This window comes from Euprymna scolopes, chromosome 43 (assembly GCF_053919585.1).
Source record: "Euprymna scolopes isolate OS-2025 chromosome 43, ASM5391958v1, whole genome shotgun sequence".
Taxonomy (NCBI): domain Eukaryota; kingdom Metazoa; phylum Mollusca; class Cephalopoda; order Sepiida; family Sepiolidae; genus Euprymna; species Euprymna scolopes.
The window spans coordinates 11668218-11689437 of record NC_136524.1 but is presented as its reverse complement, the minus strand read 5'-3'; the positions used below and the strand labels follow the sequence as shown (position 1 = coordinate 11689437).

At 32.8% G+C, this 21220-nt stretch overlaps 1 protein-coding gene across 2 annotated transcripts in view; it reads left to right on the top strand.

Annotated features, from left to right (window-relative positions):
- Window positions 1-21220, top strand: part of LOC145268188 (E3 ubiquitin-protein ligase synoviolin A-like) — a 131445-nt gene that overhangs the window by 82829 nt on the left and 27396 nt on the right. For both annotated transcript variants that reach the window (XM_080123423.1, XM_080123424.1), the window contains exon 3: window positions 6369-6461. In XM_080123423.1, coding sequence (XP_079979549.1) covers window positions 6369-6461 — 93 coding nt within the window. The remainder of the gene's footprint in view (window positions 1-6368; window positions 6462-21220) is intronic.

Here is a 21220-nt window from a genome sequence, read left to right as displayed (position 1 = left end):
GTTCATCCCAAACAAGGCATAATATTATGACTTGGGCATAAGGGGCTAGTATTTGGTATGTTGGTTTACATTACATTTAAACTTCTGCATATCACTACAGTCAGGGAAGCAGGTGGCAGGAAGGGAATTCCAAAGTTTAGCAGTTTGAGGGAATAAGCTATTAGAGTAGAAAGCTTTGACATTTAGGGACCTTTACAGTAAAGGGGTGGGATTTTGTTGTTAAACAGGTTTGCTAAAGGTATATATATGGATAAGTTAACGTATGAGAAGTTAAGCACAATCTATCAAAATATTTGTAAAAAAAAGCACAGGGACACAACATTGCAATGATGAGACAAGGGTTGAAGACAGCATAGGACTAGATTGGAGACTTTTTGGACCCTGTCTAAGAGTGAGAGTGGTAGATGCACCAGCACAGATACTCCATGCATGAGTGAATGTATTAACTTGGTTAAATACTTTGAACACTTCCATTATTATGTTTATAGAATAAAACTACTAATCATGGATAAGTTTACTTTCATGGCGCATACCACCATTTGTATTTGATATTTAAACTACTCTTCAAAGTTGTATAAAACTAAAATTATTTTACTAAGATTGATGATTATTGAGAGCATCATTAAGTGTTTATTTCTAATATGGCAGTAATTGATAGGTTTTTAAATTTGAACACAAGGAATCCTTATAAGTATAGAACCTAGTAAATAGATCATTTAACATGGTTTGGGACCAAAAATATATTTTATGAAGAGCAGTAGATGGTGTACTTAACCAAAATATGTTTTAGAACAGAAATAAAACTGTATGAAAAAGGATATTGAACTGTATGCAGGAAGTTGGATGTATTTGTTAATATAATAGTTTTTTATATTTTGGAGGAAGGGGGGTTAATTTCTTAGAAATAAACGTTTCTCTAAGGCAAGAAATAGGAAGAACTAAAATGCAGATATTGTTGCTGTTGGTTGTTGTTAAACAAATTAGACTTCTGCATAGAACTCACAAAAGTTGTGCCTCAGGAGTGTCTCGAGAATAGCAAAGTTCAGCAGTCACTTATTCAGATTTGACTTAGAACACACAAAATGACATTACCACTTTCATTCCATTAATTTGTGATTGTGCACCTGACATGTCACATGTACAGGAAGAGGATGACAGATCTAGATGCTAACTTTTCCAAAATTTACACTAGAACCCAATCTACCATGATCAAGAATGATTGAATTCAAGTTGGGGGGGGGGTATTGGTGGATGGTATAGTAAATAATATTTCAAGAAAAATAATTGATTTTGCTTGTTATCTTGTCCTATTCGATTTATTAACCAGGTGGATTATAATCAATGATAAGTATGAAGAACATTGTCATTTAAGACATTATTCATCATCCTATTTGAAATGCTGTTTTGGTGAAGCTATTATATGATGTGCAAAATATTTATGTATTGATATGTTATCAACAAATGCCCACAACAAATGTTGATCTGTTTAGTATTGAGTAACTTACTAGGCACAAGGTCAGGTTTGACTAGGATTAGCATTCTCTAGCCTACAGAAAATGTCTGGGCAACCGTGTTGGCATTTCCCATAAGAGACATCTTTATGAAGAAATAAAAAGTGGGAGAGGAAATAAAACTTTGGAAGCTTGACCGTCTGAAACTGAACAGAATTATACCTCAGCCAGACACAGTTGGAAAAACAACCCCATAACAGCCTAATCTTTGTCTGACTGATTGTCAAAAACGTATCCTTAACTCAGGTGAATATACCTACTCAAGCTGTGTTGGCTAGGTATTTAGAGGATTTATATTTATACAATTACTTATAGCAAAAAATCAAATCTGTTAACTGCTGAAACATTTGCAAACACTTGAAAAACATTACTTGAATGTAACATTCCCAGTTGATTTTTAAATTTTTATTTTAGGCTATTATTTAATTACATTAGTTATAAAGAAGACTGTAATTGGAATTCAAAGCTGTTTAAATTATGAAAATCTGTCTAGTTCAAATGTTATGCGAATTTAAAACTGAAATTCAAGGTTCAAAATTGATATACTAAAATTATTTGAAATTATGGATCAAGGAGCAATTTTGATTACACTGGGTAACAAAAAAATATGTTTTGAAAATTGTCCTGGGTTTTCCAACTGATTTGGACTAATTTTGATACTCTGAGTCCGAAAATGACGTTGGTTTTGCTCAATCAGATCAGGTTTTTTTGCTACAGAATTTAAAAAAAAAAACGATTTTTCGTAAAAAAAAAAAAAGTGTCTGCGGATCATCAGCTGAGAAACCCCTGACGATTTTTTCCGTTTTCCTCAAGAAATAAGTCAACATATCCAAATTCATTCAGTTTTTATTTAGTCCATCAAATTTGATAAGCATAATTATCATAATATTAGTATAAGGATGAGCGTTACATGACACAAAAGTTCAGAATTCACGGCATAAATCGGCGTTTCTTCGATTCCCGTGTGTGAGCAGCTGCTTGGTTGTCTCTCTCTTCAGCGACCAGCATCATGATTGCGTCCCACTGGTACCTCTCCTCCATTTGACACATGTCCTGATGGAACCTTTCTCCCAGCTCGTCGCTCATCGCCTCAAAGTTTTCAGGAAACTTCTCCATGTGTGAGAACAGGAAGTGCATCTTTATACTCATTAAACACCCGAGTTTTTGGAAGGCCACTATCATGCTGCTGATGAGTCTGGCATGGTTTGCTGCCTTCGTGTTCCCCAGGAAGTTGTTCACCACCTGCACAAATGATTTCCACGTGGCGCACTCTAGGGTGTTCATGGAGTTTTGGAACTCTGTGTCCTTTATGAGCTGCCGTATCTGTGGGCCATCGAAAATGCCGGCCTTCAGCTTCTCAATGGTCAGTCGAGGAAAGGCTCGGCACAGGTAGTTGAAGCACATCCCATCCTTGTCCAGAGCGTGCGTGAACTGTTTCATTAACCCAAGCTTCATGTGTATAAACAAATATAAGCTGAACCCCCCGTTTACTGCTCTTTAAATACGCTCATACTGAAACATAGACAGTTAATAAATTAGTACTAGGATTTATAGCCACTGAATATTCCATAATTGTACTATTTTCTTAGAGACACGAACCCATATAACAAAACCGGCGTGGACCAACTTCCGCGTCTAAACACACACCGAGCCCACAATGAGTTAATTTAAAGCAAAGACAATGAATGTTAAGGTAATGAGAATATGAGAGAGAATCTAAGAGGCAATATTGTCACTATGGAGTCCTTGGGAAGAATGACCCAAATTTGCTAAAGTATAAACCCTCGTTAGCCTAAATTCACACAAAAATATATTAAATATTAAATAAATTCATTATGCATATTTATACACGTAAATTTATGAGAAACAGAAATATATTAATTATTTATAATATTATTCGTGTCTGCATTGTAATTCAATATATTCTTCAAGAAAAATATGATTGAACTCAAACCCCCTGATAGTAGCATATGTATAGCTCGTTAGGTAGGCCTATGGCTGTATCTCAAAAAGTTGACCTGATAGAGCAAAATCAATTTGATATTCGGACTCGAACACCAAAATTAGTCTAAATCAGCTGAGAAACCCCTGATGATTTTTTGGCTGTTACCTAGTGTTATGTAAAACTGTATTCAGATTCTGCACTCAGATATTATACATTTTTAAGCTATAACCTGTTACTTATAAAATAAGTGGTTAGATATAAACGTTTCTGTTTTGCTAAGCTTATCGCATGATTACTAAACATTTTAAATTTAATACTGCATTCATATACACTCATATATTAAATAAAATCTCCATAAAACTTGTCTTCATCCAAACCAAGCCATGATTATGCCAAGTGGAGACAACGATCCATTATTGCAGACCCTGCTATATCTTAATATTAACAAAAGAAAGATTTAAATAAATGACCTCTCTGAATTTAAAAGAAATATCTTCTTAAAAACACAACTTTAGCTTTTAAATTATGATCGTCACTGATTTAAAAATAGCAGCAATCTCAGCTACTGGATTATCTCACTGTATTTATTCTCCCCCCCCTCCCCTCTCTCCCTCTTTTATAATTAACTAAATTTAAGGTTTACTTTTTTTAACCAATATAATAAAAATATGTAAACTTTTTACATCCATTGATTTTATAGTTTTTTATCACATACTTTCGCAAATAACTATGTTTATTTAAATTAATATCTGATATATTTTATCAAACTGTTTAGATATTTTCCAATTTGTGCTTACATACCTCAATTGACAAATCCATTAGCATGCTTGAAAGTTGGGTCTTCCCAACTTTTTCCATCGATTACCTACCCTACAGTTTTAACGTAAATTTCATTAATGAAATTCAAGGGGATTGAATTCGGTGGAGTATTTTATTTAAATTTCTTTTCCAGACTGATTCTCAAAATTGGGTAACGTTAACTTGGGATGGGGGGGGGGTAAATTTATACATTAGGTTCACCTCCACAATGTCCTTTTACAGTTTTCCATTTTGCTGATTAAGAAAATCTCATTCAAATTTTGTGGAGACAGGTTCTTAGAGATATAAAGACCTGTAGCCTGCACTGTAATTCACTGGCTGCCAGGTTTGTACACACGCATGATAAACAAATCTATCTCTTTCCTACCAACACTACCAACTCCCAGTTTAAGCATTTGCAGATGGGTATGTTGACTACAATTATCACGGTTTGGGGGAATTAATTTTCCATCCCCCCCCCCAAAAAAAAAAGTGGGGTTGTCTACTCTAAATACCGTTCTTTACATGGGGATATTAGGGGTATCTATTCCGAACGCCGTTCTTAGGATGGGGAGGTTGGTGTTGCCTATTCCAAAAGCCATTCTTAACATGGGGAGTTTGAAATGTCTATTCCAAACGCTGTTCTTGACATGATAATACTCAAAGAAGTGGAGTGAAAAAAATTGTAATTGTTTTGTTTTAGACATTAAGAAAGGACAACATAAAACTGGAATTTAATTTACTACTATTGGTAGAAGAGTTGAAAAGAGGAAGACTTGACAACAAATGTAAACAGCTAGGACTGTTACCACTGATTTCGATCACTCTAAACAGAACCCTTAACCTCTAAAACTTCTGTTTATAACTTCCATTATTATTCTAATGGACCATTTTTCATAATTTAATTCATACTGATTTACACATTTCCTTAATTGCTTTTTTTTTTTTTTAATTCAATTAGTTCTTACATGTTATCAATCCAAACCATCACTACTCGCCAGTGAATGTCAGATTATTTCATTTCATCTGCATTGATTCAGGGACAGCAGTGGGCATCAACCATAGTTTACTTTTTTATTATTATAATATCTGATCTTTCACAGTCTGCATTTACTATTTTCCAGTTTGTCTATTTTAGTTTTCATATAATTAATTCTGATTGCATTGTCAGTAGCGATTTTGTTTCTCTTATTATTTAAACATCTAATTTACATATATATTTGTGATTTATGCAAATTAGATGGCACTACTAAAAAAGTTACTCTTTTTCTAAATGCTTATAGAGGCATAAAGAAATATTAGAAGGTAGTTGAATTAACATTTTTTAGTTTTGGTTTTCATCCATCTGAATCTACCAACAATCCAATTTTTTCCAGAGACCTTTTAAACGTTGCAACTCTTCAAATCTTTCTCTAAAATCTTAATTTTTCTCTGTGCTTATCCGCAAGCTTAATTGTTCCTACATTGTTTTTATTAATAATTTATTGAATCCATTAACAAAGTTAATAATCCGTTGAATTATTATACTGTTTATTATTTCTCTAAATTTAAACTAATAATTCTTAATTGGAATTTATTATTGAGATGAGTATTATTAATTTATAGCGGTTTCAATGCTACACAAAGCTGATCAGAGGCTTACTTGGCCAAAACATGGTCAGTCGACAACTATGAATGACAGTAATTGCTGAGGATGCAGTTAGGAGACTCAGAGTTCTTATCCCATTGCAGTTACCACCTGACGAAGACCAGAGGAATAGTTGGCCAAAACGTTGTGAAACAACGACTAAGAAAGATGAGGATAATAGTCCGCAATAAAGTAAATTAATACTAATTCTCAGTTGTTCTTTTTCATAGCTTTGGCAATCACATAAACAAATAAAATTGATTTATTTACTTACATTCTTTAATACAGTGATAAACATTAACTGATATAGAAATAGTAAATATTTGTAATTAATTTTAATTAAATCATAAGGTATTAGGTATGTTGTATTATATTTATTTGTTATAGAGAACACAATTTCAAATATAGTTAATTATACTGCATAATTTGCATTTTTTACTTTTTAGAATTATTTAAAAACAAAATTTTTTTGTTTGTTTTTTTACAGATCCTATATGTACAAGCGTTTGTATTTGTTGTCTTAATGGGAAAATTAATGCGGAAAATATTTTTTGGTCAACTACGAGCTGCAGAAATGGAGGTTTGTAAACTATGATTTTTAAAAAAAATTATTTCATTTTAAAATAACGAACATAAATGAATTATATTTTTCTGTAAATTTAGATTGTATACAAAATTATATATAATTTTAAGATGTTGTTTCAGTTTAAGTTTAAGCATTTAACAAATTAATATGTAAATTATGTAACTTCAACATAATATTTATTAATTTTTTTTTTGTTTCAAATTGATGGTTATGGTACATGCAAATAATTTCAGATGTTTTTACGTTTTTCTTTTAGTAGATTTTTGTTTATACAAACATACCTACAAAAAAGTCTCCTAAAATTAACATGTATTCTATTTTAAAGAAGGAAACAAAACAACAAAAAGACTTTTTTGAATGCAACAAAAAGACATTGAAAGACTGTGCTTTTTGCTCATATTAGTTTATGTAAACAATACATTGAAACATTGTCAATTTTTTTTAATTTGAGACAATTTTAATTAAAAAGAAATTTTTTTTTTTTTTAAATAGTTTTTATCACGTGGAGAATTAGAATATCTGCCCAAAATTCAAATTTTCCACATTAAATTTTGAGATAATTTTGAATTCTTATATCTAATTAATCTGATGTTATTATCTATGTTGAAAATAGGGAACATCTCAATTATTTTTCATTGATTTATTCTAAGGTACAATTTGATACCATCTAATTTAGTTAATGCTGAGTGATTGTTCTAACACAAGAAGTCATTTTATTAATAAGTAGTATCCATGTCTGCTATTGTCTAGGAAAGTATGTTAAATTAACAATGAAAACGTGAAAAAATTGAAAATGTTTAAAATATATTGATAATGGCATACGTAGGAACGATCTTTTTAAATTATTTAAACCTGATCAAAATAAGGAAGTTATAACTATTTTTACACTACTTTTTTTTAATAAAAATGCTATATCTTTATTAAAATACAAGATTAAACCATGAAATTTGCCATATAAATGTACTTTTTCTGCAAGGAATTCGAATATGGCACTGAAAATCTCCAGAAATTAATTCTTTCCAAGGTATCTGCAGTAAATGCACATAAATATGTTGCAATGCCATAAAAATTCCATGTATGCATTAAAAATAAGAAGTTAAAGAACTCAAAGTTAAATTGTAACATATTTTATGTACAAGAAACTGAAACCTAACACTAGGACTATTTACAAATTGAATATTTAGCAAGATTTCTTTGGTATTATTGAAGATTAACACCTGCTAAATCACCTCCACCTGCATCCCTAAAATATGTAGTTTTCCCTATTTTAGACAATTCGTATTGCTACAGGCTGGGAGAAGCTAAGTCGGGATGATTACCCTTGGTTAGAATCTTCGACTCAGAATAGCACTTCCACCCTACGCTGCTTGTTACACAAAATAAAGATATAAAAAAAAGGAGGTGAATGGCAACCTGAAATGACACATTGTGTAAGATTCGTGAATAACCTCGTTTGACCTTGAATGATTCAAACACAAGCAAGAATGGCGCAACACATGGATAAGATATAAAAGGGTTTTATTTAACACATATTTTGAAATTTAATTTTTATTGAACACATATTTTGAAATTTAATGCAAAACCGCAATGGGTTGGTGTGAGGTTGAGCAAGCATAACGAGAAAATAAGCAAAAAAAAATACAGTAAAAAAAATTATATGAATGTTGTTATGGAATGACAGTTCGAAAAAGACATGGATGGAGGTGGAGTTGAGGGTTAGATGGGTTATCATAAAGGGGTACATAACTGCAGATAAACAAAATAAAAAGGCCAGTGTTGATTTTTATAAAAGTCTGTAAATGCGAACATGTCGCCATATGTCAGTCCGTTTTTAATTTCTCGGTGTTGTTCTCATCGACTCGAGGACTGTATGTGCCGCACATCATTTTTATATTGGTCCACATGGACAACATTTTATCAAAAGATTTCTTGTGGTTTTTAGGCGATTTGGAATTTAATTTCTTTGTCTAGTTTAAAACGTGATGTCCATCCATTTCTCTTTAATTATCCTCATGTAGATGGGTGAGGTGTCTCTCTCCTGGTTGGACAGCAGTGGTTCTCCATTATAGCTTTTTGGAATGACCAAGCGATAAATTTCGCATCTCATCTCACTGCGATTTTAATTCAAAAAGAAGGGGTATTATTAGTATTAGGTTTCAGTTTCTTGTACATAAAATATGTTACAATTTAACTTTGAGTTCTTTAACTTTTTTGTTTTTTTCCGCTTAGATATTTTCTTCTTCCTTTTTTGGTTTAGCCAATCAGCACTGTTTTTATGCTAGCGGTTTTTTCTTACAGTTGTTTGTCAGTCTTACAGAGGGACAAAAGGATGAGGGGAAAAGCATTGAAGGGAGTGCTGGGACTCTCACTGCTGGTGACGTGTGAGAGAGAGGGGGGATTGAATCTGGCTTTATGTTTGCTCTGGAGGAGGAGGAGAAGGAGGGAGGGTTTACTATTCGCATTGATATTTATTTTTCTTCATTATTATTTCCTCTCTTAATTTTTTTTTTCTCTTTTCTAAATCTACTGGGGTGTGTGTGTGGGGGGGGAGGGGTTTAAATCAAAACAAAATGGAAAATAAAGAATAATCAAACATAATAACCTTGTTTTAATATTATTTAAAAAAAAAACAAGAACAGCAAAATAAAGAACAAGCGAACAATGTTAAAACTTCTTTAAAAAAATCGGAAAAATAAAAAACATCGAACATGATGGAAAAAAATGGCATAAATAACCCTTTTTTCAATATTAAAACTTTAAAAATTGAGAAAAAAATCTGACATCTTGGCTCAAATGTGAAATCTTAAGATAACGATGCTACCACTTAACTGACTGGGCTATGACTACATGAGCGAAAGTAAGTGGGTTTTTTTAATACTTAAACTAATTCAAGAAAGAACAATTTTGCTAAATTGTCATGAAGGAACGATTTTTTACTATTCCTCCCATGTAGAAAAGTGCTTGGGCAGCGTAAAGGAATTCATGTTTTTAGCCAATTTTTCAATATTTGTTGTCAAAATGTCGAGCTTCAAAATGATACCAATCTCGTGGAAATCCATCGCCTCTATTGAAAGTTTTTGCAAGACATACTATTATACATACATACATTTAAACAGATTTTTGCCCCAGCATTGCCCGGGTTTTTGTAGGTAGGGGGGGGGGTACGAAACAGTTTGGGTCAGTAGGTAGGATCGAACCCAGAATATTGAAGCGTAGGTGGAAAAGTAAGTGTGAAAAAAACTGACAACTTACCACTCACCCACGAAGAGAGTAACTAAAAAGAGTTCAAATTTAATGATTAAAAGTTAAATTGACAAGTGCGCAATTTGAATGATCATGCCATAGAAGTACCGCAGTGAACTTTTACTGCAGGGTAGTTATTTTGGTTTTTGTTTTGCAAAATGTTGGGAGGGGGGGCAGCTCCCCATAAAGAGGAGAGTGTTCATATGAATAGCAATTGTCTGATATAAGGAGTTTTCCCTACATTGATCAAACGCCCATTGCTTTCTGGTTGTTCCCGGCAGGAAGACTGGGAACCGCACCGTGGCTTTAGATCAGTTTTGCTTTTATACGAAAAAGCCGAATGAACACGTGAGAAGCCGAAATAGCAAGAATTTTATAAAAGTCAACATAAATAAATCTAGACGCGACGCGCGTTCGCAAATCGTACATATTATGATCTAGGGGGTATATAAAAAGTTCTAAGACATAGTCCCCCCCCCCCTGAGAAGCCCAACAAAAAAAGCCTTTCTTGAAAATACAAAAATGTTCGCACCGCATTTGCCTTTTATATATATATATAGACTAGCGGGGGTGCCCAGTATTGCCCGGGTGTTTGTTTGTGTAGGAAAAAAAAAAAAACGTTTTGGTAGGTAGGTAGGCTCGGACATGAAGCCTTGAGGCAAAAGTGGAAAAGAAAATAGTAAGTTGATAACTTACCGCAACGCTAAGAGAGCAGAGGAAGTGAAGTTGAAATTATATGATTAAAAAGTGAAGTGAATGTGTTCGCACAGGTGCATAAATTTAACAAGGTCAAACATCACGCCATAGGGAATGAAATCCCCCGCTTAATTTTGGCTGCAAGCCAGTTTCTGCATATTTGTTTGTTTCCCCAGGATGTTGGGGAAAACCATTTCCCCATATAAAGGGGAATGTCCAAATGAATAGCAGTTGTCTGATATGATGGGTTTTCCCTGCATTGATCAAAGCTCATTGATTTCTGGACGATCCTGGCATGAGTGCCAGGTAGATGTATTTGCTCTGGATTCAGTTTCGCTTTTTTATACGGAAAAGCCAAACAAACATGCAAGAGTAAGAAATAGCGCAAAAATAGCATGTAAAAGTCGTTCAAATAAAAGATAGTGACAACCTCCTTTCGTAAATCGTAGATATTATAATCTAAGGAGTATATAAAAAGTTGTAAGACATGGTAACCACCCGAAAAAAGCTTTTGCTGGACATATAAAAAAGTACACACACACACACACACACATTCGCTTTTATATAATAGATTACCTTTTATGTTAACACTTCTTTTGCCCATATTTCTTTTATTCGCACCCCCCCCCGTCTCTACCAAAAACATTACAATATGAACACACTGAAAAACCTAGCAAAAAAAAAAAATTGAAATAAAAACAATAATAATTTAATAATCTTAAATTTTAAGGCCATGATAACGTTTTAGGAATTTCTAAGAAATAATTCTGTTAGTTTTTTGACAATTATTGTGGTTTTTAGAAGATCTTTGTAGAAAGAGGAGGCTTGTCACGTGGATTCTGGTTAGTGGTAGGACTAGGGACAAAGGGGCAATTACATGTGAACATCCTGAGAACTTGACAGAGAGAAAAAAAATGGTTTTAGAGTGATGGATTAATTTCACATAAATTTAATGTAAAAATTATCCATTTTCCAGTTCATTTTAACGTTTTAGGGCAGTCAATTTAATTTTTTATGAGACAGATCCTGTGCTTATTATTTTTTATTTATTTATCTATTTTTTTTATTCTTTTAGACAACAAGGTTTTTTTAATGGTTTATACGATGGGGAGGGCTTGTCATTCGGACATGTATTTTTGAAGTAGGTGCCATTTGGACAATCTCCATGGTAGGATCACTCAGATTTAAGGTTAATGACATAACAGGTTCAAGGAAGGCACTTTTAGGAGGTGGGCTTGTCACTCAGACCTTGATTTAATGGTAACATAATTTTATTTTTATATATATATAAACTTTCCAAATTGAAAAAAAATATCAAAAGAATTAGTACTAACTACTCGAAAGGCAAGAATGGCCAAGAATTGTGGGATCTAATTTATATGTGAAACTGATTTCCTCCCCCCCCCCTCCCCTCTATTTTAAATCCTAAAATAGTTTTATTTTTTATTTTTGCAACTAAGTTTGTTTTTTTTTTTTTTTAGGGTATTACCACATAATTACTTAAAATAGTAAAATCTTATTTATTTTTTTGACACCTATAAAATCATTTAGTACTACAATTAAAGCTCAAAAGTTAAATATATTTGAAAATAAATATTTCTTGAAAGAAAATCACAAACCGCATTTATTTAAAAAAAAAAAAAAAAAGATTTTATTTTTAAAAATAAATGTAATTCACAAAACTCGCTTGATGAGTATGAATGCTACTAGTTACACTTTATTTTTATTGAAAACGAGTTTGCATTTAAGAGGGAGTATCATTAAAAACTGCTGGTACCAAAAGAGAAATCAACATAGATTTTTTTTTTTTTTTTACAAAGGAGTCACTACTTGTCAAGGTTCGGAGGCCACTCAAGCGTTAATGAGTGTACAACCGTCAATGGGAACAATATTATAGTCATCATTAGTAGTGGAAATTTGGTAAACTGGATTACTTAAGGGGATGATTTATCAAGAATATGTTCACACTAGACTTGAAGACAACCATATTGTAGTCATTGGAAAGCAAGGAAACAGAAGAGATTTTCACACGCATGCAATTCTAAGAATAAAGCTTTGTTCATGGAATCTATGTTTAGGTTTAGGCACAGATAAAGAGTGGGGCAAATTATTGATAGTGGTTTCAGTTAAACAAGTGTTTTTCATGAAAGTCAGGCAGTGTCGGGGGGGCATAGATTGGAGTTCAGATGAGCACTTTTTTTTTTTTTTTACGAAGGAGTCACTACTTGTCAAGGTTTGGAGGCCACTCAAGCGTTAATGAGTGTACAACCGTCAATGGGAACAATATTATAGTCATCATTAGTAGTGGAAATTTGGTAAACTGGATTACTTAAGGGGATGGTTTATCAAGAATATGTTCACACTAGACTTGAAGACAACCATATTGTAGTCATTGGAAAGCAAGGAAACAGAAGAGATTTTCACACGCATGCAATTCTAAGAATAAAGCTTTGTTCATGGAATCTATGTTTAGGTTTACGCACAGATAAAGAGTGGGGCAAATTATTGATAGTGGTTCCAGTAAAACAAGTGTTTTTCATGAAAGTCAGGCAGTGTGGGGGGGGCATAGATTGGAGTTCAGATGAGCACTTTTTTTTTTTTTTTACGAAGGAGTCACTACTTGTCAAGGTTTGGAGGCCACTCAAGCGTTAATGAGTGTACAACCGTCAATGGGAACAATATTATAGTCATCATTAGTAGTGGAAATTTGGTAAACTGGATTACTTAAGGGGATGGTTTATCAAGAATATGTTCACACTAGACTTGAAGACAACCATATTGTAGTCATTGGAAAGCAAGGAAACAGAAGAGATTTTCACACGCATGCAATTCTAAGAATAAAGCTTTGTTCATGGAATCTATGTTTAGGTTTAGGCACAGATAAAGAGTGGGGCAAATTATTGATAGTGGTTCCAGTAAAACAAGTGTTTTTCATGAAAGTCAGGCAGTGTGGGGGGGGGCATAGATTGGAGTTCAGATGAGCACTTTTTTTTTTTTTTTACGAAGGAGTCACTACTTGTCAAGGTTTGGAGGCCACTCAAGCGTTAATGAGTGTACAACCGTCAATGGGAACAATATTATAGTCATCATTAGTAGTGGAAATTTGGTAAACTGGATTACTTAAGGGGATGATTTATCAAGAATATGTTCACACTAGACTTGAAGACAACCATATTGTAGTCATTGGAAAGCAAGGAAACAGAAGAGATTTTCACACGCATGCAATTCTAAGAATAAAGCTTTGTTCATGGAATCTATGTTTAGGTTTAGGCACAGATAAAGAGTGGGGCAAATTATTGATAGTGGTTCCAGTAAAACAAGTGTTTTTCATGAAAGTCAGGCAGTGTGGGGGGGGGCATAGATTGGAGTTCAGATGAGCACTTTTTTTTTTTTTTTACAAAGGAGTCACTACTTGTCAAGGTTTGGAGGCCACTCAAGCGTTAATGAGTGTACAACCGTCAATGGGAACAATATTATAGTCATCATTAGTAGTGGAAATTTGGTAAACTGGATTACTTAAGGGGATGATTTATCAAGAATATGTTCACACTAGACTTGAAGACAACCATATTGTAGTCATTGGAAAGCAAGGAAACAGAAGAGATTTTCACACGCATGCAATTCTAAGAATAAAGCTTTGTTCATGGAATCTATGTTTAGGTTTAGGCACAGATAAAGAGTGGGGCAAATTATTGATAGTGGTTCCAGTAAAACAAGTGTTTTTCATGAAAGTCAGGCAGTGTGGGGGGGGCATAGATTGGAGTTCAGATGAGCACTTTTTTTTTTTTTTTACAAAGGAGTCACTACTTGTCAAGGTTTGGAGGCCACTCAAGCGTTAATGAGTGTACAACCGTCAATGGGAACAATATTATAGTCATCATTAGTAGTGGAAATTTGGTAAACTGGATTACTTAAGGGGATGATTTATCAAGAATATGTTCACACTAGACTTGAAGACAACCATATTGTAGTCATTGGAAAGCAAGGAAACAGAAGAGATTTTCACACGCATGCAATTCTAAGAATAAAGCTTTGTTCATGGAATCTATGTTTAGGTTTAGGCACAGATAAAGAGTGGGGCAAATTATTGATAGTGGTTCCAGTAAAACAAGTGTTTTTCATGAAAGTCAGGCAGTGTGGGGGGGGCATAGATTGGAGTTCAGATGAGCACTTTTTTTTTTTTTTTACAAAGGAGTCACTACTTGTCAAGGTTTGGAGGCCACTCAAGCGTTAATGAGTGTACAACCGTCAATGGGAACAATATTATAGTCATCATTAGTAGTGGAAATTTGGTAAACTGGATTACTTAAGGGGATGATTTATCAAGAATATGTTCACACTAGACTTGAAGACAACCATATTGTAGTCATTGGAAAGCAAGGAAACAGAAGAGATTTTCACACGCATGCAATTCTAAGAATAAAGCTTTGTTCATGGAATCTATGTTTAGGTTTACGCACAGATAAAGAGTGGGGCAAATTATTGATAGTGGTTCCAGTAAAACAAGTGTTTTTCATGAAAGTCAGGCAGTGTGGGGGGGGGGCATAGATTGGAGTTCAGATGAGCACTTTTTTTTTTTTTTTACAAAGGAGTCACTACTTGTCAAGGTTTGGAGGCCACTCAAGCGTTAATGAGTGTACAACCGTCAATGGGAACAATATTATAGTCATCATTAGTAGTGGAAATTTGGTAAACTGGATTACTTAAGGGGATGATTTATCAAGAATATGTTCACACTAGACTTGAAGACAACCATATTGTAGTCATTGGAAAGCAAGGAAACAGAAGAGATTTTCACACGCATGCAATTCTAAGAATAAAGCTTTGTTCATGGAATCTATGTTTAGGTTTAGGCACAGATAAAGAGTGGGGCAAATTATTGATAGTGGTTTCAGTTAAACAAGTGTTTTTCATGAAAGTCAGGCAGTGTGAGGGGGCATAGATTGGAGTTCAGATGAGCACTTGCCATGAAAATAACGATAAAGCAGAGACAGGCTTGCAACATCCCTTCTCTGGGAAAGAGGTTGCTGGGAAAAGAAAAGGGCATCCTTCACTAGGCTACAAAGTCTATTTTGAACTCTGTCAAGGCAGGATAAGCTGCTTCTAGCAGCTCCTGCCCAGATGTGGCAACAGTACTCCATCTTTGGACATACTTGACTCTTATACAGGTAGAGAATTGCATCAGCAGTGGGATATCTACTGGAGCGGTAGAATAATCCTGCTATTTTTCCAGTGACCTTGGGAATGGATTTCATGTAGGTGTTCCATTTCAGATAAGGAGTAAAGATCAAACCCAAAAGCTTGTCAAAATATGGAGCCTCCACAAAATGAGAGCCATTCATTTCAGTTGATGCCAGATGGGGATCAGAGCATTGATGATGTAAAGATAGAAGCTTGGTTTTAGATGAATTAAAATTAACCAGCCACCTCTTTCCTCATTGTATTACATGCCCAAAATCAGAGGAGAGAGAATCAGAGAGAACTTGGTCATTGAAATGTTGCCATAGATGTAGAGTCGTCAACATAAATGTCTAGGAATGATCTTAGGATGTGATTTGGGAGATCATTTATGTAGATTAGGAAGAGAATTGGGCCCAGGATGGACCCCCGAGGGGCTCCAGCATTAATACTGTAAATTTCTGATTTCTACCGATCAACCACTTCTCTTATGAACCAATCAGAGAGAAATGAATTAATAATTGAAAAGACATTTCCAGCTATACTGTAGCTGGAGATTTTATGAAATAAACCTTTATGCCATACCCTATAAAAGGCCTTTGATATGTCAAGAGCAATTGCCCTAGAAAGGAAGCCTCCGTCAATAGATTCGCTAATCCTATGATATATAACTAATAATAAGCAGAACAGAAACCATATTGCATCTTATAAAGAAGGTTATTTTTTACAGGTGGTTAACTACTTCTCTATTTAACACAGGTTCCAGCAACTTACTCATGATGCATAGGAGACGTATTGGTCTGTACTGAGAGGGAGATGAGGGATCATCTGAATTCTTAAATACAGGGCATACTGATGAGGTCCACATTGTTTATCTGGGTTTGGCAGGGATGGGTGTTTATGATTTCAAGGAACTTCCATTGTATATTAAATGCCAAAATGTAAACTCCCACATGAGTTAGAAGTTAATATTTTAACTTTTTTCTTTTGGAAATCATTCTAGACAAGGCATGAAGCCACTTAATGTAAGGAACTAACAAGAACAAAAGATGATTATCACAAAGACAAGAGATGTTTATTGATTTTAGTTTTGAAAAGACCAAGGTTAAAAGTAGAGAGAAAACAGTCAGCAGGAAAAAAGAGTTCCATATCTTGAAAATATTAAAGATTAGTGTAGAAATGTTTAAAAAAAATTTCCTACACTTTAGCACTTCACTGATGCAGTAAAACATTTTAGCACTTCACAGATACAGTAAAACACTTTAGCACTTCACTGATGCAGTAAAACTTTTTAACACTTCACGGATACAGTAAAACGTTTTAGTACTAAAACATGGTTTGAGTATACATTATAGTTTGTTTTGAGATTAAGTGAGACTCCTTCTATTCTAAATATTTTGACTGACTGAAATAGAATTTAACCAATGTCTAAATCATTCATTTAATACAGAAAGGATCTTATAGAAAATCTGTCACCGTTTATCAAGGCCAAAGGCCACTTGGGGATAAAAGTTAATGAGATTGTCAGTTGGCAACGAATAACACAATGAGAGGGTCATAAATATCACTAAAACAAATTATAGAATCACTCACAGCAGACATACACTTATTTTAGAATTTATTTTTTGGTTGTTTTTCCCCAATTCATTTAACAAATTATGGAACCACTTCATTAGTTAAATATTGGGGTGTATGTATAATGAAGTTGTGTGTCAGTGGGAAGGGAAAAAAAAAGACGGATTTTTACAGATATCGAAAAAGAAAAAGGATTGTCGTTTTTGCATGTGCCAAGAATATTGCAAGCTGAAGAAAAACATTTTTTTTCTCGCAAACATTTAATAGTATTCGGCAGTTCAAAGGAAAATTTGATGCAAGTCTATAAATGGTCCACAAGTAATCTTTTTTACTATAAAAATCTGAAAAAAATCTTTATAATGTACGTACTTGTCACTGCATGAAAATGTCATATTCCAAAAATCACATAAATCGATCAAGTAGTTTTTTTTTTATTTAAGAAAATCAAATATTATCGGACGATTCATCGAAGAAAAAGCCACGCGCCATCTTGTTTGAGAGATAACGCAACTAACGACCCCTGGCAGAAATATGGGTCAACAAGGGCAGTACATGCAGATCATCGAATATTTTATCAATCAAGTACTTTTTTTTTTTTAAGAAAATCAATTTTTACAATTTTTAGGGATAATAAATAAATAAATTGACTTCTTTTAATAAAGAGAATGTGGAAAACACTAGTTTTTTTTTTTTTTTTTTTGTTCGTCTGAAAACAGACTTTAATAAGCGAAGTACTTATTTTTTTTTTTTTTTTTTTTTTGAAGAAAAAACAAATTTTATGATTTTTAGGGATAATAAATAAATAAATTGACTTCTTTATTAAAAGACACATTCTCTTTATTAAAGATAATGCGGAGGGCAGACCATCGACTATTTTTAGTTTTTTTTTTTTTTTTTTTTTAATGTCGAAAACCCTTTTTGGGTTTGTATTACTGTACACATAGATTCAAAAAAGTTGTCAAAAAACAAATATATAATAAATAAATGTTATTAAAGGCAAGATAAGTTACTTTTCTACCTAACTGGATAATTTTCTAGCGTTTTTATTTAATGTAACATGTTTATTCAGCTCGAAAAACATAGTGTTTACCGATGTATTAGAAAATTTAAAATGGCGCCCGACTCTCTTTCATACGGTAAGTTTGGGAAAAGGGGTTATAAATAAAAAAAACTAGACAAAATACTGTTAAAAAGTCGCTCAATATGTTACTGTGACATAGGCTGGCATATATTTGGTGGGTTTTAATAGTATATTGTATATTTTTTTATTTTTAACTCATTTTCCCGAACATAGTGTTCAACAGAGAAGCCGGCGCCATTTTAAATTTTCCAATACATCGGTAAATACTGTATGTATTTCGAACTGAATAAACATGCTACATTGAATAAAAACACTAAAAAATTATTCAGTTTAGTAGAAAAGTAACTTATCTTGCCTTTGATAACATTTATTTGTTTTTTCACAACTTTTTCAAATCTATGTGTACAGTAATACAAACCCAAAGACACATTCTCTTTATTAAAAGAAGTCAATTTATTTATTTATTATCCCTAGGGGTCGTTAGTTGCGTTATCTCTCAAACAAGATGGCGCGTGGCTTTTTCTTCGATGAATCGTCCGATAATATTTGATTTTCTTAAATAAAAAAAAAAACTACTTGATCGATTTACATGATTTTTGGAATATGACACTTTCATGCAGTAACAAGTATGTACATTATAAAGATTTTTTTCAGATTTTTATTGCATAAAAGATTTGTTGTGGCCCATTTATAGACTTGCACCGAAAATTTTAACTTTAACACTTCAGGAAAGAAGTAAAAAAGAACAATTATTTCAGAAAGAATTATTTTAGAATTTAATGTAGAAAAATCCTCCATTTCAGAGCCATTCTAGTGTTTTAGGTCAGGTAACCAAATTTTTTCTATGGGAGATAAATCCTATGTTTGTTTGTGGAGGGGGGGGTGCGTTTGCATGATTTTTATTATATATATGTATGAAATTTTGAATATAGACTTTTGACATTCATTCATTAGATGAGCTTCTTAAATAAGGATTTTATATATAAAAAAGAAATATAAGTGAATAAAGAATATTTCCACAGAAATATATATTTTTTAGACTATCACATTGTTTTAAAAGGGTCTTTCTGAGAGGGAAAAATTTTTCCATTCAGACTTTGGTGGTATGACACATTCTAAGGGAAAGCACTTCTAGAATGTCAACTTGTCACTCAAATATAAGGGGAATGGTAGGGTAATTGTTTTTTATAGTAACTTTTCAACTTGAAAAAAGCAGAAGAATTTGGAGAGCTAACTGTTCTAAAAAGCAAGATTGGTCTGGAAATGAATGAAGAATCATTTTGTTAAATGTATATATAAAACTGATCCCTTCTCTACTCTAAATTCTAAATTTTTTTCTAGTAAGATTTTTAGAGTATAATAATTGCATAAAAAAGACAATCTTTTTTAATTGGCAGGTAGAAACTTCTTTCTGACTAGAATTAAAGTTTGAAAGTTGAGTATTTTTAGAAACCAGTATTTTTCTAAAGATCCATTATTTTATAAAAGAACCACAAGCTGCATTAGCACAAAAAATTTTTTATTTTAAGCCTGTAAACAAAGTATTTATTGGTAACTTTGTAAACAGCTGCTGCTGACTGATAGCAATATCAGTGATAATATCAGCAAAACAGTCAAATTATTGATTTTCACTGAAATGAAAACAATATTTTTCTGGATGAGATAATTAAAAATTGCTACTACAAAAAAAACAACATACAATTATAATTTTAATGCATAAAAAAGTAAAAGATTTACTTACTAGTTGGAGTATCAAAAATATTTTTTTAATATTTGATACTTGTCATGTTGAAGTCTTATTTTTTAAGAGAACAAAGTAAATAGGTCAGTTTATTTCATACACTAAAAAAAGGTTTAGATTTATATCTCTCCTGAAATGGTTCCAAATTTCCTGACAAAATTTATCAGAAGAATAATAAATTTTTAAAAGAAAGTGGGGGTGGGGGATAGTAGAAAAAAAAACTTATGAAAATGACAGTTTCATAACATTTTTATCATTTTATTTGCTCAGAATTCTTCAAATATATCATATTGATTATTATTTATTAAGGATATTGATATTCATTTCCAATCAAAATGATGATACTTTGAGGAATTAAAATGGTTTAGTTTTTAAAATGACTATTTGGGTAGAACAACCTTGAAATCTGTGCTTATCCAAAGCATTTTATGGTCAGTGGATATTGCTACTTCTAGACATTTAATTGTTCTCCTGCAATTCCTATCCTTAGTGATTTGCAGCCAGAAATATTTTTCTTTTTTTTTTTTTTTTTGATAGACTTCTGCTACAATAAATACACCTGGAACATTCCAAATCCTAGCATCATTTGAAAGGGATATTACATTAAAATCACATCTGTATACAAATGTTGATCCCACCTGTGCAATATTTTCTTACTGAAAATAACTGTTTCTACCTTTGATTGGAGTTAAAAATTTGATTACTACACTGGATGGAGTATAGTATCAATAAATTGGTCAATGTAAGAGTTGATGTTATAATGTACAAGAATTCATTGTTCTTGGCAAGTAAAATATCCTAGGATAGTTTTTTATTACAATTGCTGAAGTTATTTAAATGTTCAACTGATTCACAAAATAACTTTTTGTTTTTTTCGGGGTCAAGATGAATTCAGTGCTGTGCCAGATGGGCAAAGATGCCAAAGACAATTAGGGCATATTTTGCTAGTTCGTTTCATCATATTTCAAAGGACAACTGCACCAGAGTAACAAAGCGATAACGCTTAGTTGACCAGCTCAAAAGATAGAGCATGAGTGAGAAAATGAAATGCCATAGAAAACAGATATTTGAGCCACTCGTGGTGTCACCTCTCTGGCACAGAGCGCCTCAATTGACTAATGTTAATCTTATTATGTAATCTACAGTAGCTTCCAGGTGAAAATTATTACTTCAGACCTTCATCCCTTTAATTTATTCAATATATAAATTACAATAATTTGATTATTCTTTCTTTTTGAT